We start from the raw sequence: 20,319 nt of genomic DNA, 5'->3' as shown, positions 1-20,319 counted from the left end.
ACTACAAAACAAGTCTATAAATGTGTAGACTTCGTAGGAAGTCTATATATATGTAGACTTCTTTTATTACATGTAGACTTGCAAAGGATAGAAACGTAAAATACATTTCTGTTTTTTGTTTGGTCATAAGGGTTAAATAGTACTTTCATTACTCCTTTAGGTTGGTTTTGCATTTGACTGAAAGTGGGGTATACTTTTACATTTGACTTGAATATTTGGGTTAGTTTTAGCAAATGTCCCATGATTATATGAGATTTTATACTTATAATTTTAAAATTTTAAATATAAGTAAGGGACCTCTATAAGTATTAATGTAAGTGTTAACAAAACTGAAAATCTAAAGTAAAAATTATATAAATTAATAATATTAAAATTAAGATAATTTATCAATTTATACAGTTATTAATTTTAAGAGTTTTTGTTTAAATTTATTTTTAAGTATTTTATTTGGAAAATGAAAAAATAGCAAAATATTATATATTAGTTTAAATTTTATAGATTTTAATTTATTTCATATTATTAGCTTAATTTATATATTTTTATATATTTAGAACATACAAATAAATTCATTTTATATATAGCTCGATAAAAAAAATACTATTCAAGATACATTATAAAAATTAACAATAAACATCTCAAGACAATTGACCAAATTTCATCGTTTTGTATAGGATTGGAACTTATTATCCGGGATTTTGGATCCCGATCTGTATTCGCTTATAAAATAAGATATCTAAATCTGGATTTTGGATATTAAAATCTTAGATCCGTTAAAATCGGATCCCGATCTGGATATTTTGATTTTTAAGAATGGATATTCGAATCTGAATCGGTATTTTTAAAACATATTAGTTTTTACATATGATATATTAATATTTTTATACATAAAATTAGTCTTATAATGTTATATTTTAGCTTTTATAATATTATATACATATATATTTATATTGATAAATGTTGTATAAATATTTTGTTTATGAATTATTTTTAATTTTTTAATTTTTAAAAAATATTTTATTTTAAATTATTTTTATGGAGCTGGATCCAAATAGTAAAACTATAGATCTGACGGATTTCGATCCACCCCTAAATTGTAAATTATAATTATTAATTTATAATTTTAGTGAAGTTATATATTAATCTAAATTTTCCGAAAAAATATTTTATCAAATTATTTATAGTTTACATAAACCTAGTTTATAATTAAAAAAATTCATTAGTTATATATATATATATTAATTTATAAAGTTTATATTGTAAATAATTTATCATAAATTCATAATCCTAAATTATTATGGGTATCTGTCAAAATATATATATATATATATATCGTTTCACAGTTCAAAATAAAGGCTGTAACTGGAAACTCAATCTAGGAATGTATGGAATCAATGGAATTGGAACCAACAGAATAAAATGGAATGGAATAGTGATAATTTTTGGAATTAAAGAAATGATATATGTATTTGTTTTTTAATTATATTCAAATTATTTCATTCCATCCATTCCTATCATTCCTCTTCTTTTTTTATCATGAATGATTTTTAACGTGATTTGTTTTTCCTCATTTATCCTACAAGAATGTGTGGAATCAAAAAAATTGTTTTTTCCACTTAACTGGTACATTATTTTTGGAATACCTATGAATGGCTAATTCCACTTAACTGTTAAGAGCATTTCCAATGTAAAACTCCATTTTTTCTTCCAAAATAGAGTAAAAGTGCAAATGGAGTAAAATTGCTCCAACCCTACTCCATTTCCCACTTCATAATGGAGTGATGAACAAACAAAAAATAGATTACTCTATTTATGGAGTAAATTTCATTATGGAGTGAGATATGGAGTTGGGTTGGAGCATTCCTTACTCCATATTCACTTTTACTCCATTTTTGAGGAAAAAATAGAGTGGGGATGGAGATGCCCTAACATCAACGTCTTTCTCCAAAAGAGTAAGGGCATTAAGGTAAATTAAAGCTACGTCCTGAAGGCTACAAACCCCCACTCGCCACATTTCTCACGCGCCCCTCTCATTTCGATTTCCCCTCACTCTGCACAAGAAGCGAGAGAGAGAGAGAGGCGAAGAAGACGCAGAACCCATCCAATTTAGGGTTAGGGGCTGCTCCTGATCATCGTCCTGGCTCCTGATCTCTCTTCTCGATCTGACTAGAGGGAAGAAGACGCAGTATCAAAACCATGAATTCGGCTCCGACGGACGCAACACTCGATCTAGATGAGCAGATCTCCCAGCTCATGCAGTGCAAGCCTCTCTCCGAGCAACAGGTTCCCCTTTTCCCGGTTAAATTGGATTCGTTGTGGGTTGAAGAAAGGTCTTTTCTTTGTTGCTGTAGATGATCTTTGTCTGTGCTGCTTATGTCAAAATAGGAATTTTAAGGAGGTGAAAGATGATCTTTACCATGTGCAGTGTTGTTTTGTTTTTAATAGGTCAGAGCATTATGCGAGAAAGCTAAGGAGATCTTGATGGATGAAAGCAACGTCCAGGTTGGTTCTTTATCTTACATCTCTTCATGTGGTATATATTGTGTAAGTACACACTCAATTCGTTTGGTTTAACTAGATTTAGTTTAATATATTATACATTTCCTTGCACGCAGCCTGTCAAAAGTCCGGTAACAATCTGTGGTGATATTCACGGACAATTCCATGATCTTGCAGAGCTTTTCCGTATTGGAGGAATGGTAAGATCTGTAACACTTCCTGAGATGCATAATCGCTGTTAAGAAGCAATTTATTTTACTCAGTATCCATCTTTTCTAGCGATTATTAATTCTGGGTGGGTAATACAAAGTCTGAGTGCATGCTCATCGAATATTCAGAATTATTTGGAGCTTTTTTCGTGGGTTTATATTTGAAAGTAGTGCTTATATTTCGTTTCTGGTTCCAATTGGTTGTCTGATGAATGTCCATCATACGCTCTTTTGCAGTGCCCTGATACCAACTATCTATTTATGGGAGACTATGTCGATCGTGGATATTATTCTGTCGAAACTGTTACGGTACCAAGTTCATACCATCTCCAGACTTTTTTTGTTCAACAATAATTATCTGATTTCGAAGTATAAAGACATAATTGTCGTTAATCAAATATCCTGTGTCTATACTGGATGGTTTCTGTTCCTAACGTTTATGTATGTCCGTTAGATTACGATGCTGATACTCTTTATATATTTTTAATTCCATTTCCAGCTGCTAGTTGGCTTGAAAGTACGGTATCCCCAGCGAATCACTATACTTAGAGGAAACCATGAAAGTCGTCAGGTAAACTAACTTTTGTCTCTACTTGTACGTTTACTTTCTGAGGTATACAGTGTTCAGATAAAAAAAATTCTGGTTTCTGGCATTGAAATTTTAGACGAGACTCTATCATACTTGCAATTTATTTTCTCATGTGTATGCACTATGCTATATAGATTTACAAGCCAGTTAAGGTTATCCTACATTTTGTTTGCTTTACTTTTTTCTCTCAAACTTTTTATCTGACTCATGGTTTAATACATTTTTTTCGCTCTGACAGATTACTCAAGTTTATGGATTTTATGATGAATGCCTGCGAAAGTGAGTCTCCAACATCTTTATGTTGTATAAAATGCTTACTCATTCTGTTCATGCCATGATTCTTTTTTCACTAATGCTCCGCACGTCCTATTTGTCTCTGATATTCTCATTTGACTGTTCACAGTAGTATTTTTTATATTTTTCTCCATACCTTTTAATTAGTGCTAATCAAAGACATGTAATTCTCCTTATACGCCTGTAGGAAAATCTTTTGGGTCATTTCTGTTGCATTTTGTTTAAATTCCTACCTTGTACTTGCAGGTATGGAAATGCAAATGTTTGGAAGATATTCACAGACCTCTTTGACTATTTCCCACTGACAGCCTTGGTTAGTGCCTAAAACATCACGCTGCACATTTATATACTCATATAGTATAGATTACACATTATCTGTTTCATGCTCTCATTATTCGATAGATGACCCATTGCTGACGTTTTGGCGCTCTCAGTATTCGATATAAGAGAATGGCTAATTTTTGGTACCTGCTTGTGCGTGTGTTAGCATATTTGGTTGGCAAGTGTGGTGTTTCTAAGAGTTTTAGTTCCAACATATAAGGAGGATATCCATCTCATGTCATATCTCCTGTTTGCAGGTGGAGTCGGAAATATTCTGCCTTCACGGTGGATTGTCGCCGTCTATCGAGACCCTTGACAACATTAGGAACTTCGATCGAGTTCAAGAAGTTCCACATGAAGGGCCAATGTGTGACTTATTATGGTCTGATCCTGATGACAGGTGTGGGTGGGGAATCTCTCCTCGTGGTGCCGGATATACATTTGGTCAGGTATTGAATTACGTAGCCGCGGTTTCAGAAAATGTCCTGGGTCTCCTTTTTCTTTGTTTGTTCCAGATAAGTTTGTAACTGACTTTCTTTTTTCCTTCCTGTTTCGATAGGACATTTCCGAACAATTCAACCACTCTAACAGCTTAAAACTGATTGCTCGAGCGCATCAGCTGGTTATGGATGGGTTCAACTGGGCACACGTAATTCAACCAAACTCCTCTTCCCTGCATAGACTAGCCAAATCTGAGAATCTTTGCTAACTATGTTAAAAATCTCTTCCCATTGACAGGAGCAAAAGGTGGTTACTATCTTCAGTGCGCCAAACTATTGCTATCGCTGCGGAAACATGGCCTCCATTCTCGAGGTTGATGACTGCAGGAACCACACCTTCATTCAGGTAAGTCTAGAAATTCATTTTGACCTCTGTGGCTTCAAAAGACTAACAGAGTCTAAATTGTGAAACAGTTTGAACCAGCCCCAAGGAGAGGAGAACCAGATGTAACCCGAAGGACACCCGACTACTTCCTATAAACAACAAGTCACCTTCTCTCAGCTGCATAGCCCGGTTGTTGGTTTTTGAAGATCTCTGCTTATTCTAGTTGGTACAACGCATTTGTGTTCCAGCTTGCTTCTCTTTAAAATCGATTTAGCCTTTGAAATAGTGTAATATAGGCAACGAGGTCAATGAACTTAAAAACCCCATGAATGTTTGTGTTTGGCTTAAATTGTTCAGCTCCCTTCTGCATCAAAATCTGTTTCATGTGAGATTATTTTAACATATTTTCTCGTAATCATTCCCTTGAATTACTTTTGCACCCTTTGATATAAACATGACTACTATGAAGCTCTTTAAAGCCACAGCAGTGGAGACTTTGTTATATGGTCAAGTGATATACAAGTGGCACACTAATATTATATAACACCAGAGAATGAAACTGTCTGTTACTACAAGTTAAAGTAAGAAAACATGGAAGGAACAAGATCAACAACAGACCAGGCAAGACCGGCGTATTGCACGAACCTTATACCAGTGTCAATATCAAACGAGTCCTGATTCAAGAAGTCGCAGAGTTTCTGTGAATACCCAACCGAGTTCTTAGTTTCATCTGTATTCTTCCCATTTGCATATCCCTTGTCTAGCTTGAGCTTGGGAATGTAGGTGGTGGATCTTATCGGAATCCCAAGTGTGTTGGATACTGTTGGCAAGATCCATTTAGCAAGGGATTTACTGCAGAATTTCACTAAGAGTATTGTTGGTATCCCCATCACGACTCTCCCAAGGTAGGCTGTAACAGGAAGCTCTGGTGAGAAGATTCGAGGAGCTCCTTCGTGGTGGAATTGGCTGTATGTTTGCTGAACTCCAGTCACCTAAGACAAGCAAAAACATTGATTAAGGACACTATCTGGACAAACCACTTACAAAACTGCGCTATAATAACATTTCTTGGATGCTCACAATTCCTAGTGCAACCCCAGTGAAGGCGGTGTGATACTCGTAGCTTGGAGTTGGGTTCTCGGGGGTGGGATAAGCAAAGAGCAACAAGAAACTTAGAGCAGTCCAGAAGGAGCTAACTGCACAGTCAAATGGCTTCTCTGTTATTTGGTGTTTGCAAGTAGGAGTGTTAGTGAAACTATGAGCAATGATGCTTACCATTCTGTTTTGAGGTAATGAAGTCGTCGATTTTTTCATTGACGGTAAGCCAAAGACCGAGAGTAAGGACTCCTATGGCAAGACCAGCGATGATATCGACCACACTGTGCATACCCAAGTAAATCCTTCCTAGGAAGAAAAGAAATGATGTCAGCTGAGGAATCAAATACTAGCAAGGTATGTGCATTTCTCTGGTATGAGTAAGGTTGATCTTACCAAATGCAATTAGGGATACCAACAGACAAGCAAGGGCAAATCCATAGTATTGGATACACGATTCTTCTTGTTCAAAAGAGGATAACACATAGTGCAACAGATATCTGAAACACCAACCAATAAGGAGACGAAGTGTTAAAACCTTTATACCCACATCAACATTTGCTTTACAAAAGAGCAGTGTATTGTTCACAAAATGCTTCATCAGTTGATGCCATTGTAATAACCGAGAGCAGACATTGCTAGCAAGGAAACAACTACCAGATTCTACAACAAGCGGGGTAAAGAGTTTGTGGATAACATACCCGGATAAGCAAACAGTGTTTAAAGTATGTGAAGAAGGCAACCCATACTCCATTGCATTATCTTCCTCATCTTTTGTGGCAGTAATCCTTCTGACTGGTGGGCAGCTCGGACGAGGAGCTGATACAATATCCTACAAATACAAAAGACTGTATAAAGGGACAGCTCCTTCTTTTAACTTCTAAACTAAGAGAATGCGTTACATAAAGTTAATACCTTTATACAGTTTCCCAAGTAATCACAGAATGCTATCAACAGAGTCATCTGCCTAGCCAATCTACCATGTCCACTCTGTAAAGATAACATCAACATTACGATCCTATCCACACAATAGTAAGCCATTTCTATGTCTAAAGTTTCTGACTTTGACGTTACCCAGAAGAGGAGAGGCAAGAAAGCAGTGTAAAAGGGCACAGAGACAACACACGAAAGCCCTGAGAAGAAAGCATCAAGCACTCCACTCTGATGTTTCTGCAAAAAGAAAGACACTTTAATTGATCTCTGAAACGAAAAGTCAATGAAGTTTAGATCCAAATGAAAAGTCAATAAAGCACCTGAATTTGGAGGATGAGGGGAACGCCACCGACGACTTGACGAGCGACCCATGGTTGAACAAGAGATCTAACCTTCTGGGTCAGTTTCAGATAGGAAGATAGACAGATCCATGTCACAATACTCACGAGGATCAATCCTTGCCATGTCCCTGACCCTTCCATTGAATCTTTCTGCTTCCTTCTTCCTCTCTCTCTCTCTCTTTCCCGTTTCAAGAAAGAGGAGAGAGAATTGTGAAAAATGGAGTCGAAAGATTGGAAATTTTTTGAGAGTAGCTCGTTCTAATGGTCGTGGTGGGGATGTCTCTCGCGGCGTCCTGTGAGGAGCTCCAATGGATGTTGGCTGGCAGAGAGAGAGAAGAGAGAAGAGAGAAAAAAATTAAAATAGAGAAACTTTCATAGCCACCAGCTTTGAGCCAGTACGCACGTTTTGGTCTACGTGTGGGTTGCGTGACTTGAGTCAACGCATCTTTAGTCAACAAACAATTTAGTCAAATTCCTTGAATATTATTTTACTTTCTATCGGTGATTGCCATTTTAAAATTTTTATTACATCTTCGCAATTTTTATTTAACACTCCATCCGTTCTTAAAAAACTTTCATAATTCATATACTAGAGAAGCTTCTCCGACCAAGGTGAAGCATGTCTGCCGTGAGCATTTCCAAATCGCCCCATCATTGTTTTTTATTTGGACTACGAACGGTTCGGTATGGTTTATTTTGATTAGTACTTTTTATGTTAAAAATCAAAAATCATGAACGGGACATCAACTTTATATGATTCAATAAATTACAAAAAAAAAATTGAAATAATTTTAAATTTTATTTCAATCAAAAAAACTTTTGTACAGAATTTTATACTACTACCATATACAAAGACTGCTACTTCAAAAGAACCTTTAAAAAAAAATATCAAAATGTGTAAAGTCTTTTATCTTCTTCCAAATCAAATTTCCATAATTTTCTCATACTTCCTTCCTTTCCTTCTAAGAGAAGTTATCCTATTTCTGATTTGCTTATCAAATCGACTCACTATACAAAGAGCTGGCATTGATGGATCCCCACTCTCCTAATATTCCTCTCATACCAAAGTGCATATATCACAGCTTGAAACCAATATCGAAACAGGATAGATAAATTCTTATCATGCAGTCTTTTTATCACCAACTGAATTGCATTAGACCATTAATACAAAATATTAATGGGACAATAACTTTATATGATTCAATGAATTACAAAATAATCACATGACAAAAAGATAATTTGGAGAACAAGGCACCTGCATAATAAAAAGATGTTTATTGCAAGTTTCTTAGGTTGAGTCTTTTATCGTAATATAAGATAGATCTTTTAGCTTTTAACTGAAAAAATTAAGAGATATATAAGAACCGTCTTTTGACTTTTTTAGCTAAAAACTAAGAGACCGTATCTTATATAATGCTAAAAAATCCAACCTAAGAGACTTACAATAAAGATGCTCTAAGATCATTCTTCAAGATCATTCTTCAAGTAAACCCTTAGTTATGCATCTTACATAACAAAAAATATTCAAGTTGGTCACTTCAAATGAGAATCTGCTTATATATATTGACCTAAACCCTTTCAAGTTCTTGAGCCAAAGGACTACTTCTCCCAAGACTTGATCCTCTTGATCTAACCGGGGCAAAAGGAGATGGTTTAGAAGAGCTTGAAGCTCTTCGAGATAGTTGAGCTTGCTCAAGAGCCCGAAACTGAAGCTCTGAAGGGTCATCATGCACTCTCAGTACTTCATCTAGAATGTAGCTCATTTGTGTGAATCTATCCGTTTCATTATATTTTCCTTTGGTACAGGCATCTCATATTCTTCAATGTCTTTCGTCGAACAGATGATCAAACCGTTTTTCCGGTTAAGAATGTATAAAAACGAAAGGTTCGGTTTTAGTTTCGTCCATGACGCAAAACAAATTGTTTAATTAACACCACATTTTAAAATTTTTATTCATATACAAACGGAATGAAAAAGAAAGTAGTCATCAAATTCCAGAACAAACACACAAAAGTTATGGTCACATGGTTTTCTTCCTCACTTGCTCTTGTGTTCCTTAGTGCTACTACTGGTCGAGGTTTCTCTAGGTGGTCGCACGATGAGAATAGGACATTTGGCATGTTGAGCACAGTAATCACTCACACTCCCTAGAAAGGCCCTGCATGCATCGTCCCAAACTAATAATGTTCATAACCGTTGACCAAAAGACTCGTGTAATGAGAATACAAATATCAAAGTTGTAACCTCTTGATCATGCCAAGTCCACGGCTACCAACAACAAGAAGATCCACGTGAGTTTGTTCTACCGCTTGGCATATCATCTCCTTAGGATCTCCTTCTAATATCATCGTTTCCGTCTTCATCTAAAACCACACAACCAAAATCTTGAAAGAAACTTATCAACTTATTGAAGACCGGACATGAGACTTAGGAGACCATAAACATTTTTAGTTAATCTTGATTAAAATAAAATCAATAATTTGAAAACCAAACGAACATATGTTTAATAACTTTTAAAAACTTGGGAGCGAGGCAAAATTTTTGTCCGGGATCGGCCCTAAACTTATCTTAATGCAAACCCATGAAATATACATATTACATATCACTCACCAATTTGCCACGACATATCTCCAATGATCGTGTGAACAACTTGGTTGTGCTCTCTTCTCGTGCTTTCTTCATTGATTCAGGAACTGAATCTATCGCATACATTGCCGAAGCTACGAATAATTCAAATCCAATTAATATGTATATGAATCACTTCACATAATCCATGCATAAAAAATATTTAAAAAAAAAACAAAAAGAGTATGTTTTTCTTCACCAGTTCCGCCAGAAGGGTAGATATATTGAAGGTACGTTGGATGAACATGAACCAAAGTCAGTAAACCGCCTGCTTGATCGGTTTCCGGTTCAGCGCTAATAACATCTCTGAGATGTTCCACTGCCCATTCCAACGCATAGAAGCTATTCTTGCTTTCATCCATCGCAACCATAACCTTCAACTTCTTTTTGTTCTGCTTCGCCGTCGTCTCCGTCGTTGTTGTAGCTTCCGTGTCCACACCAATCGCATCAACGTAAGTCTCCATTTGTCTATCCGTACGTTTTATTTCTTTTCTTATTGTATGGTTTAATTTGTTTATTCGGCTTTAGCCACAATATATATTGTATCGTGCGTTACGTAACGCTAGTGTGCATAGTGAGCAGGTGGAAGCTGGAGATTGACAGATGCTTTATGATGGATCTTTGGATCGACACATCGCATTTGTGATGGAGACGTGTCTTGTTCCTAAGTTAGGAATCCTAACGTAGGATAACTTTGCTTTGCATATTCAATGAATCGATAAATCTTTATTGTAAAGCTTTTGGCTTTCCTGAGTTATCAAAAAAAAAAAATTATTGTAAAAGAAATACTTTTGGTTTAGATTCGACTATGGTTCAGTTATTACTATTACACATTTTGCTTTCTGGACGGTGTGGGTTTTAAAATGTCTTTGGTTCTTTTTTTCCCTTGGCTCAAAACATCAACTTTGTATTTAACTAAAGTTAAATTTACAAAGGTTTATTTAGTTGAACATAAAAGCAAACCACCAGAAAATACAACTAAATCTGAAATTTAGTTTCTCTAGAATTTGTACAAAAATAGTTTGTGTTAGCTGTCCATTAAGTGTTATATTTTTTTAGTTTTTCCATGATTAATAAAATAATTTTTATCGCTTATTTTCTCTCTACAAAAATAAAACCAGAAACTACGATTTGAAATAAGCTTCTTCAATCCAGTGGTTTGATCAAGGATTCATTAATGTTTCTACATCAGGAAGTTTGAATTTCAATTCCCAGAGAAAGCGAATTATACAGAATATTAGAGATAAAACTACTAAAGATCTTCGGTGAGATACAAAAAATACCATCAATAATGAATCTTGCATAGGTTATATATAATAACATAATTAACCGGTGTTAAAAAAAGTACTAAAAAAAGGTGAGGATTAAAAATTAAACCGGCTTAATTTTGGTTTGAATTAGATTAATCATTAATCTAATTATTGTTTGGTTAAGTTTACCTCGGGTCTATCCCTAGCAATGTCTCTTTCTTTAAACCATAATAGCATCTGCATCAATGAACCTTGAGGGGTTCATAACTTTAATTGTTTTATTATTTTTTTTTAACTTTTTTGTTTGATTTTTTTTTTAAAAAAAATAAGCAGACCAATCGCGTGCCACCACGTGGCGTGGAGTCCGCGATACAGTGACGAATCAAGTTTATCCCAGTGAATCTGCAGGGGCTGAGTTCACAAAAGTGAGAATATTTTAATATATTTTTTGAGAAAGGTGTGAACTTCTGCCTTCAATGCAGATGCTCTAAGCCCTCTCATCACAGAGTCAGGCATCGTTGCGATTGTCCTGACTCATATTAATGGGACAACAGCAAATGGAGAAGGGGGTGATTGGTTAGAATGTAGGAAGTGACTTTAGTTTTAATTTTCATCTACAACCTTAAATATTATCAATCATGTTTTATCTTGGTTTTTAAAGTTACAACCAAAAAATTAAAGCTACAGCAAAAACACACAAAAAATAATTGTAAACATTTTATTTTCTAAAGCTCCAATTTTTTATAGTTACAACCCAACCAATCATCTCCGAAGTTCACTTGGGTTTCACAAAACCTATCCTATTGTCTCATTTTATTTGCCTCTTATTCTATTTTTCACCACATACACAACCACACAATAAAAGCAACGACTCTGTTTCTCTATAACAGACTTGTAAAGATTAACCCAAAAATCTAAAATTTAATCAAATTAACCAAAAAATCTAACGGAAAAACCAAATGGATTTTTCATAAACCAAACCAAACCAAACGAAAGTAACTGAAGACCAAATCAAACCAATTTTTTCAGTTTAATACGGTTAAAATGTTGTGCGGACCAAAAAGCAATCGAAAATTAGAATACAGTATGTGAATCGAATAAACCGAACGAACCAAACCCGCAGGCAGTGGGCTAGCCAGTTGTCTCTCTCTCTCTAGCAGAGCTGCGAAGTAGCGCGATGGCTACAGTCAGTCAGTCGCGTTAAAAGACATTCTCTTTCTGAATTAAAGTATCTCTCTATTTTCTTAAACCCATTACTAAGCACTAACTTTCTATTTTTAAGGGTTTCTCTGTTGATCGGGTGTTAATGGGTGGTGGTGGTGAGCAAATGGAAAAGAGATTCAGTTGGGTTTTGAAAAAGTTCTCATCTTTACAAGAAGAGCGTTGCTACTCCCGCCCCTTCGCCGTCGCCGGGGTCAATTGGTAAAAAAAGAAACCATTTTTACTTTGGTGGGATTGATTTTGAAATGGGTTTTGTTATTTGTACAGGCGCATTGCTGCTGACTGCAAGGGAGATAAGAACGATGGTCACTTGTCCTTGTTTCTGGAGTTTGCAGACTCTGAGTCTCTGCCACCTGGATGGACAAGAGACGTCAAGTTTAGCCTCACTCTCGTCACTAAGGCCTTTACCAAATCCAACTTAGTAGTGCGTAAGTCTTTTTCTCCATCTAGTTTAGAATCTCTGTAATTTCAATGCAGTGAATGTGACAAGTTTTTCCCTGCTTCTGTTTTTGTGGCAGGAGCGCAACAATGCTTCAGTGACGAGATTGAGGGTTGGGGTTGTGATAAGTTCGTGTCCCTTTCCAAACTTCATGAGAAGGGTGAAGGGTTTCTGGTGAATAACAAAATCATTATCCTCGCTGAACTACATGTCCTTCCAGCTGAGGTTGAATCTGTCGGCAAATCTCAGAGGGATTCTTCTTGTGAAGCGGCGCAAGAAACTGAGGTTACCAATTTAGATGATGATGATGATGATGATGATGGTCCTTTTGACGAGGGTACAGGTGGTGGTGTTTCGTCTAAAGAGGATGTGGATAATGATGATGTTTCATCTCCTTGTTTAGATGATGGAGGTGAGGACATAAGTCTTTTAAACCACTTCAGTGCCTTGGAAGAGACAGTAGGAAATGATGGTTTAAAGAGTAACAGTGTGGCAGCTGAGACTGAGGTTTCTAATGATGATGCACCTAAAGAAGATATCGGTGATGAGTCTTCATCTCTCGTTTCGAATGATAATGCTAGCAACGGAACCTCTCTAGACAAAGTGAAGTCTTTGCTTGATGTGGAAAATGGTGGTAAAGAGTTTAACAATGTGGCATCTGTACCTGAGACTGCTAATAATTTGCTTACGGAGATTCAACCAGCGAATGTCAATGGGTTTGACGTTTATTCTTCTCAGGTAAGAACGGGATCCATCTTCTTCTGTTGTTATTAGAGAGGAAGCTCTAATCCGAAACTGAATGTGACAGCATGTTCTATATATCATATGTCCCATTCTCTTATTTATATGGGGGGATCATATCTTTAGAAAACAATCATAGATGATGCATGTCTCTGGATTAATTTCTTTTCACGTTTTAGGTTTTACTCTCACAATCTTGTTTTCACGTTGTTTATGACTAAGCAGGTGGAATCAGTGAGCCTTATATTCAGAAGACACCCGGATTTAGCATCAGGCTTCCGTCCAAAGAACAGACAGATCAGAAGAGCTTACATGAATGAACTCCTTAGCCTCATCGAGATGATGTGCCAGTCACCAGAGAAGCTCTCCGAGGATGATCTGAGCAATGCTGTTGACACACTGTCTGATCTGATTGATGTCGGCTTTAAATTGGATTGGCTGAAGGTAAAGCTGGATGAGGTTTCTGAGAAGAAGAAGAAGGAAAAGGGTAGCGAGGCTCGGCTTCGAACAATGGAGGAACAGTTGAAGAAGCTGAAGCTAATGTTCTTGGATCTTCAAACTCAGCTGCAGAAGGAAAAGGCTGAGGCTTTGGCCGCAAGAACTTCTCTCTCGTTCAGTGATGTTGTTTGCTGATTTTGCGAGGATTCTTGTAGAATTGTAGATGAATCTTTTTTTCTTTTGATGTCTCAGAACAAGTCCTTTTAAGTTCGTCCGTTGCATTCAGTAGTGAAATTAACCCTAAGAAGTAATTTGCAAATTTAACCTTGTGATTAACCCTCTCCACTCTTTTAAGTTTTGGTTTTGGATCATAACTTTATTTTCTTTGCCTTGTTGAAACTTCAAGGTTTTAAGGATAAGGCCGAGGTTTCAGCCACCAACCAATGTTCCTATATTGTTTGATGAGTTGAGTTCCTAGGCAGAATTAGAGTTTTGTTTTCTAATCTGTTAATCTATTTTAGGTCTCCGTAGGTTTCGTGATTATGAAGCAATCTCTTTGGGAATGTGAACTGGGGTTGGCACTCGAAAAGGCGCTTCCAAGGGCGTAGACTTCATCAACTCGTAACTATAGCAGAGTATCAATTTACGAAGGGCCAAAAACTGTTTGCATTCTCCCACACTATTCGAGATTCATGCATTTTTCTTCATTTATATATATCTTGTGCAGGTAGAACCCCCTCACAAGACGCAACTTCCTCACAGGTTTTAGTAAGTTAAGCACTATGTTACATGGAAACGGAAGCGGGTACGTGGAAGCGGAAGCGTAAAGAAGCGCAGAAGCGAGATTTTTTAAAATATTAGGAAACGGGTACGTGTTGGAAGCGTATATATATATATATATAATTTTTTTAAAAACATTAGGACTAAAATTATATTATTTAAATTTGAAATAAAACATTTATTCATTTATAATAATTTTGAAATGATTTTATATTAAAACTGTAAAAATACACATAATTTAGTTTACAAACAAATCTTATATTACTTATTTTTAATACTTCATAAAAAATTGACACAATATATTTCAATATGTGCTATATCTTTAATAAAAAATCCCAATGCATAAAGATAATTTATAGTATTATTTTTGATATTTGTATATTTATAACTTAATAATCATTACTATTAATTTTATTTTATTTTATATAGATTAAAAATATGGTTTTATATTTTATTGATATACATTGTATTTTTTTTTAAAAACGGAAGCGTGATTCCAAAACGGAATCGTAAGCTTCCAACAGGTTTTTAAAAAGAATATTTTAGAAACGTTTTGGAAGCGAGATTCCGCAAGCTTCCACAAGGTTCCGATTCCGATTCCGGTTCCGAAGCGGGAAGCGGACGTCCGATGAAGCTTCCGTGCAACGTAGGTTAAGCATAGTTTTGCTCCCTTGTCTGTGTCTCTCGTTCCTTTTCTGCAACACTAAATGTTTAGGCTCTTTCTGCTTCTGCACATGCATTTAGATTCTAACAAATCACTGCTGATGAAAGAAGATAGTCATTCAAATTGTATTCTTCCAGATTCTTGGTTGGACAGTGTTAAATTTCTGGCCGTGGAAACTAGCTAGTCAGTTTTTGTTGTTTGAAATCTTGGGTTACATAGAGATATTTTTGGTTGAGTTTTCTGAAATTGTGTGTGTTGGTTGATAATCAGACGAAGGGTCTTTTTTCTCTAGGTCTTGTATTTTCATTTGGAGGTATCTTTATTACATTAATGGGGACGCAAGTTGGTAAGAAGTTCGCTTGGGTGATAAAGAACTTCTCATCTTTGGAATGTGAGATCTGTTACTCTGCTCCCGTCCTGATAGGTGACCGCAAATGGTAAAAGACAAGTTTCTTTTCCTCACATGTTTTTGCCGGTCTAGATATATGCATGCTATCAGTTGTCAAACAATCTTACGACATAGACTCAGTAATGAAAGGTGATTCTTGTCATTCTTGTCATTTTGTTTAATTTCGACATGGATATCAATGGCTTTCAAGTTCTTCCTTCACAGGTAATAAACTTTAGAATGGTGCAACCTTCTCTGTTACTTTAGAAGAAGCAAATATCATATATGTTAATATGTTTCGTACATTTGTTTTACACTCTGCAGGTAGAATCTGTGAGCCGTATATTTGAAAGACACCCTTACATTGCAGTCCGATTCCGTGCAATGAACCAACATACGAGGGAGACATGCATGAATATTTTGCTCAGATTGATCGAGATGCTGTGCCAGTCACTTGATGAGCTCTCCAGTAATGATATTTTGGGAGCAGACACTGCACTTGCATACTTGAAATCTGTGCATTTTAATGTGGCTTGGTTGGAGAAGAAACTGGACTTGGTAAAAGCAAACAAGGGCAAAGAGCAGTCCAGTTTGGTCAGGCTCCAAGAGATGGAGGATAATTTACTTGAACTGAAGCAAAAATGTTCAGACTTGGATGCTTTAGTTGAGAAGGAAGAGGCTGAGTTGTCGGCTATCAGAACTCCTTGTTATGAGATACTCTTAGAAAGAAAGATAAGTTGTATTGATGTGTTTAACGGATCGAAATACAAGCCAGAGAGTATCTTAGGGTCTCTCTCTCCCTCATACAAGTTTGATCCAATCTCTAGATGCTCTCTCAATACATGATACTCGCATATAAATAAAAGGTTCCTAGGTAGCAAACATATCACGTGGGCCGTTGGTGCCAACCTCCAGCTCACCTCTTTATTCCTTATTCCCTTCCTCCTCGTAACCGTACTACTCAAGTGCCCTCCCGTGCCACGTCACTCTGCTCATTTGTCATCTTCTGCTGACTGCTTTTCTTCCTCCTTGAATACTCATACAGCAATGGAGGTCTTCTTGCTTCATAACTAACATTACTCCCTTCTGCGAAATTGACCTTGTCCTCAAGGTCAAACTCCGGAAACTGTCCCTGTATCACTTTCTTCCACTCCCACGAACTCTCATACTCAGGCAGACCTTTCCACTGAATCAGCAACTCATCTTGGCCCGTCAGAGGGCTCACCCGTGTTCCCAATACCTTTTCTGGTTGAGCCACCAACACCCCTTCCGTGGTCAACTGAGATGGTAGTGGAGCAACTGGGTTGTCCTCTCCAATGGCTTTTTTCAACTGAGAGACGTGAAAAGTAGGATGAATTTTAGCCTCCTCCGGTAGCTTAAGACGATAAGCGACCTTACCCACTCTTGCTGTGATCTCATATGGTCCGTAAAAACGCGCTGACAGTTTCTCATTAGCTCTTCTTGCCAGTGTCTGTTGACGGTAAGGCCTGAGCTTCAGATACACCTTATCTCCGACCTCAAACACTACCTCCCTGCGGTGCCCATCAACCTGTCGCTTCATCACTTGCTGAGCGTGACCAATGTGCTCCCGTAGCAGAGATAACATATCATCTCGCTCAATCAGTTTACTCTCAAGGTCCGCGTTTGTGGTCGATCCTTGCTCATACTTGAGAAGAAATGGAGGATCACGACCATAGACTGCTTTGAACGGAGTCATCTTGATAGCTGAGTGAAATGATGAGTTATAACAAAGTTCCGCCCACGGTAAAAACTTTGCCCATGCCTTGGGTTTGTCACTCGTGTAGCATCGAAGGTATGTTTCTAAGCCCCTGTTTGTCACCTCTGTTTGGCCGTCAGTCTGCGGATGATAAGCTGTGCTCATACATAACGACGTCCCTGCTAGTCGAAACAGCTCCTTCCAGAACTGACTGGTGAATACCTTATCCCGGTCTGAGACGATGGTTTTCGGAAACCCGTGTAGCTTCACCACTTCTTGCACAAACAATAATGCTACTTCTGTTGCGGTGAAAGGATGTCGCAGCTTGATGAAATGCGCATACTTAGAAAGTCGATCAATGACTACTAGTATCGCATTAAACCCTTCTGATCTGGGCAGCCCTTCCACGAAATCCATAGCAATATCCTCCCAAACTGCTTCTGGAATAGCTAGTGGTTGCAGCAGTCCTCCTGGTGCCAACGTTGAGTACTTGTGCCGCTGACAGACTGAACATGCGGCTACATACTTCCTTATGTCACTCATCATTCCCACCCAATAAAACATGTCACTGACTTCCTTCTGCGTGCGTTGCACCCCTCCGTGACCTCCCATGAGCCCATCATGGAGTTCCCTCATAATTATCCCAATCAGTGGGGAGTCCTTAGGTAGCACCAGTTTTCCCCGACGCATCAACCTCCCTTGTACGACTTCATACTCCTTATGTTCCCCCTTGTTAGCTACAATCTCCTCTTTCAGCTTCTGTAGTATTGGATCTAGAGCCAACTCCTTCTCGATATCTTGAAACTGAATAGCCGTAGGAACTGATAGTGCCAACAACTCTGCTGCTACACCTCTTCTAGATAGAGCATCCGCTGCTTTATTCTCCAACCCAGGTTTGTACTGTATATCAAAGTCGAAGCCTAGGAGCTTCGTTAACCACTTTTGATATTCCAAGTTGATCTCGCGTTGTTCCAACAGAAACTTGAGGCTCTTCTGGTCTGTTCGAACAAGGAATTTTCTCCCTAGTAGATAGTGTCGCCACTTCTGAATTGCGAACACTATGGCCATCAGCTCACGTTCATATACTGACTTGAGCTGCTGTCTCTCTGACAGAGCTTGGCTATAGTACGCTATAGGTCTCTGGTTCTGCATGAGTACAGCTCCCAGTCCCTTGCCTGATGCATCTGACTCCACGACAAACTGCTCCTGGAAGTCTGGTAAGGCCAGAACTGGTACCGTTGACATAGCTTCCTTCAACGCAGAGAACGCCACCTCTGCCACTACGCTCCATCCAAAACGATCCTTTTTAAGTAGCTCCGTCAAGGGTCTAGCAATGATTCCATAGTCCTTCACAAATTTTCGGTAATACCCCGTGAGCCCCAAAAACCCTCTCAGTTCCTTCACACTGCGAGGCACTGGCCAGTCTGTCATCGCCTCCACCTTGCGTTTATCAGCTGCCACCCCCTCCGCCGAAATAACATGGCCCAAGTACTCGATGCTAGTGCAGCCAAACTCACATTTCTTCAAATTAGCGTATAGCCGGTGCTGTTGAAGCGTTTCCAAGACAACCCTCACATGCTCCATATGTTCTTGTTGATTCCTACTGAAGACCAGTATGTCATCGAAGAACACCAGCACAAATCTCCTTAGATAAGGCCGAAATATCTCATTCATAAGAGACTGGAACGTGGCGGGTGCGTTAGACAGCCCAAACGGCATTACAAGGAACTCGTAGTGCCCGTCGTGAGTACGAAAGGCCGTCTTCGGGATATCGTCAGTCTTGACCCGTATCTGATGATATCCTGAGCGTAAGTCTAGCTTGGAAAACACCCTCGCCCCACGCAACTCATCCAATAGCTGGTCTATCATTGGTATCGGGTAACTGTCCAATACCGTAACCTTGTTGAGAGACCGATAGTCTACACAGAAGCGCCAACTGCCATCCTTTTTTTTGACTAGTAATACCGGACTGGAGAACGGACTGATGCTTTCTTGGATAATTCCCGCCTTCAGCATCGTAGTCACTTGCTTCTCAATCTCCTCCTTCTGAGCGTGAGGATAGCGGAAGGGCCTCACACTCACCGGATTACTCCCCTGAACCAGGTTGATCGCATGCTCCCTCCCTCTAGTTGGTGGTAAGCCTTGCGGCTCTTGGAACACTTGTTGGAATTGAGACAGTAGTCCCTGCATTTGTCCGGAATACTCCGCCTTCCCTTTCAACTCCGCCACTACTTCTCGACATTCGACCACTACACTCACTTCAGCTTGTTCCAGCAACCTTTGCATAGCTTTGCACGACACCTCCGAGCTACACAAGTTTGGAACCCCTTGAAGCGACACCAATCTACCCTCCACTGGAATTTTCAGAGTCTGCAGCTTCCAGTTAACTCTTGTTTCTCCAAGCGTCTCGAGCCACTGAATGCCCAGTATTATATCGACGTTGTTGAGCTCTAAGGGAAGGAAATCAGACGTAATCGAGTAGCCTTGCATTGTCAGTGTTACGTTTCTACAAATGCCTCCTCCCCTGACCGGCTTTCCCGACCCCGTGATCACTCCATAACTCTGGGTTTCCTCCGCCACGAGCCCTAACTTTTGCATCAGCCGGCAATCGATAAAATTGTGGGTAGCCCCGCTGTCAATGAGTACCACCGCCTCAGCCTCTCCCACTGAACCGCGCAACTTGATTGTCTTGGGAGATGAGATTCCCATTGCCGATTTTGTGGATAGAGCGGCGCATTCTGCGAATTCCACCGCCTCCTCCTCGTCTTTCTCATCTTCCTCAAACTGCTCCGCCTCCTCGCCTTCATCCTCCTGCACCACCAGTACCATCAACTCCTTATTAGGGCAGTCGCGCCTCGCGTGTGACTTCTCCCCACACTGGAAGCACAACCCCTCTGCCTTATACCTCGCGTACTCCGCCGGAGAGAGACGCCGGAACGGAGCTCGATTCCG

The 20,319-nt window shown here is 38.5% G+C and overlaps 5 protein-coding genes across 9 annotated transcripts; 3 read left to right on the top strand and 2 right to left on the bottom strand.

Annotated features, from left to right (window-relative positions):
• Positions 1-1,995: 1,995 nt before the first annotated feature.
• On the top strand, positions 1,996-5,728 carry LOC103830163 (serine/threonine-protein phosphatase PP2A-4 catalytic subunit). Of its 4 annotated transcripts, none has more exons than XM_009105898.3 (11): positions 2,000-2,280; positions 2,443-2,499; positions 2,613-2,696; positions 2,943-3,014; positions 3,205-3,276; positions 3,533-3,573; positions 3,835-3,901; positions 4,167-4,358; positions 4,469-4,558; positions 4,648-4,755; positions 4,824-5,152. In XM_009105898.3, the coding sequence occupies exons 1-11, from the start codon at positions 2,194-2,196 to the stop codon at positions 4,887-4,889; spliced, it is 936 nt and encodes a 311-aa protein (XP_009104146.1). In that variant the 5' UTR covers positions 2,000-2,193; the 3' UTR covers positions 4,890-5,152. The 4 variants fall into 4 exon arrangements, 3 of the variants coding, with proteins under 3 accessions (XP_033131123.1, XP_009104146.1, XP_033131122.1); XM_033275231.1 differs by lacking the exon at positions 2,000-2,280 and adding an exon at positions 2,304-2,327; XM_033275232.1 differs by lacking the exons at positions 4,648-4,755; positions 4,824-5,152 and adding an exon at positions 5,712-5,728 and having other exon boundaries at positions 1,998-2,280; positions 4,469-4,560.
• Positions 5,203-7,487, bottom strand: LOC103830162 (lipid phosphate phosphatase delta). Its single transcript, XM_009105897.3, has 8 exons — positions 7,083-7,487; positions 6,904-6,999; positions 6,745-6,819; positions 6,531-6,661; positions 6,226-6,329; positions 6,010-6,138; positions 5,815-5,930; positions 5,203-5,726 (listed from the first exon to the last, which is right to left on the bottom strand). Exons 1-8 carry the CDS (start codon positions 7,242-7,244, stop codon positions 5,304-5,306), a joined length of 1,236 nt encoding a protein of 411 aa, XP_009104145.1. The 5' UTR covers positions 7,245-7,487; the 3' UTR covers positions 5,203-5,303.
• Positions 7,488-8,976: 1,489 nt separating this feature from the next.
• Positions 8,977-10,247, bottom strand: LOC103830161 (universal stress protein in QAH/OAS sulfhydrylase 3'region). Its single transcript, XM_009105896.3, has 4 exons — positions 9,929-10,247; positions 9,715-9,824; positions 9,349-9,467; positions 8,977-9,262 (listed from the first exon to the last, which is right to left on the bottom strand). Exons 1-4 carry the CDS (start codon positions 10,191-10,193, stop codon positions 9,142-9,144), a joined length of 615 nt encoding a protein of 204 aa, XP_009104144.1. The 5' UTR covers positions 10,194-10,247; the 3' UTR covers positions 8,977-9,141.
• Positions 10,248-11,648: 1,401 nt separating this feature from the next.
• LOC103830160 (MATH domain and coiled-coil domain-containing protein At3g58410) lies at positions 11,649-14,158 on the top strand. Of its 2 annotated transcripts, none has more exons than XM_009105893.3 (5): positions 11,649-12,165; positions 12,262-12,401; positions 12,468-12,628; positions 12,719-13,377; positions 13,606-14,158. In XM_009105893.3, the coding sequence occupies exons 1-5, from the start codon at positions 12,157-12,159 to the stop codon at positions 14,011-14,013; spliced, it is 1,377 nt and encodes a 458-aa protein (XP_009104141.1). In that variant the 5' UTR covers positions 11,649-12,156; the 3' UTR covers positions 14,014-14,158. The 2 variants fall into 2 exon arrangements, with proteins under 2 accessions (XP_009104141.1, XP_009104142.1); XM_009105894.3 differs by having other exon boundaries at positions 11,657-12,169.
• A 1,681-nt stretch (positions 14,159-15,839) lies between these two features.
• Positions 15,840-16,496, top strand: LOC103831394 (MATH domain and coiled-coil domain-containing protein At3g58430-like). The gene is made up of 2 exons (XM_009107291.3): positions 15,840-15,875; positions 15,975-16,496. The coding sequence occupies exons 1-2, from the start codon at positions 15,840-15,842 to the stop codon at positions 16,494-16,496; spliced, it is 558 nt and encodes a 185-aa protein (XP_009105539.1).
• The last annotated feature ends 3,823 nt before the right edge of the window (positions 16,497-20,319 follow it).

Source organism: Brassica rapa, chromosome A07 (genome assembly GCF_000309985.2).
Source record: "Brassica rapa cultivar Chiifu-401-42 chromosome A07, CAAS_Brap_v3.01, whole genome shotgun sequence".
In the NCBI taxonomy this organism is placed as follows: Eukaryota; Viridiplantae; Streptophyta; class Magnoliopsida; order Brassicales; family Brassicaceae; genus Brassica; species Brassica rapa.
This window is presented reverse-complemented; position numbering and strand designations above follow the sequence as displayed.

Bases quoted from the DNA above. Each gene is read 5' to 3' on its own strand.
- LOC103830163 (XM_009105898.3), top strand. From the start codon at position 2,194: ATGAATTCGGCTCCGACGGACGCAACACTCGATCTAGATGAGCAGATC. The intron at 2,281-2,442 runs GTTCCCCTTTTC...TGTTTTTAATAG, and splicing joins AGCCTCTCTCCGAGCAACAG to GTCAGAGCATTATGCGAGAA. The intron at 3,277-3,532 runs GTAAACTAACTT...TCGCTCTGACAG, and splicing joins GAAACCATGAAAGTCGTCAG to ATTACTCAAGTTTATGGATT.
- LOC103830162 (XM_009105897.3), bottom strand. From the start codon at position 7,244: ATGGAAGGGTCAGGGACATGGCAAGGATTGATCCTCGTGAGTATTGTG. The intron at 6,330-6,530 runs GTATGTTATCCA...TTGGTGTTTCAG, and splicing joins AACACTGTTTGCTTATCCGG to ATATCTGTTGCACTATGTGT. The intron at 6,139-6,225 runs GTAAGATCAACC...TTTTCTTCCTAG, and splicing joins GGTATCCCTAATTGCATTTG to GAAGGATTTACTTGGGTATG.
- LOC103830161 (XM_009105896.3), bottom strand. From the start codon at position 10,193: ATGGAGACTTACGTTGATGCGATTGGTGTGGACACGGAAGCTACAACA. The intron at 9,825-9,928 runs GTGAAGAAAAAC...AATTATTCGTAG, and splicing joins CTACCCTTCTGGCGGAACTG to CTTCGGCAATGTATGCGATA. The intron at 9,263-9,348 runs GTTACAACTTTG...CGATGCATGCAG, and splicing joins GGACTTGGCATGATCAAGAG to GGCCTTTCTAGGGAGTGTGA.
- LOC103830160 (XM_009105893.3), top strand. The intron at 12,402-12,467 runs GTAAAAAAAGAA...TTATTTGTACAG, and splicing joins GCCGTCGCCGGGGTCAATTG to GCGCATTGCTGCTGACTGCA. The intron at 12,629-12,718 runs GTAAGTCTTTTT...TTTTTGTGGCAG, and splicing joins CAAATCCAACTTAGTAGTGC to GAGCGCAACAATGCTTCAGT.
- LOC103831394 (XM_009107291.3), top strand. From the start codon at position 15,840: ATGGATATCAATGGCTTTCAAGTTCTTCCTTCACAG. The intron at 15,876-15,974 runs GTAATAAACTTT...TACACTCTGCAG, and splicing joins TTCAAGTTCTTCCTTCACAG to GTAGAATCTGTGAGCCGTAT.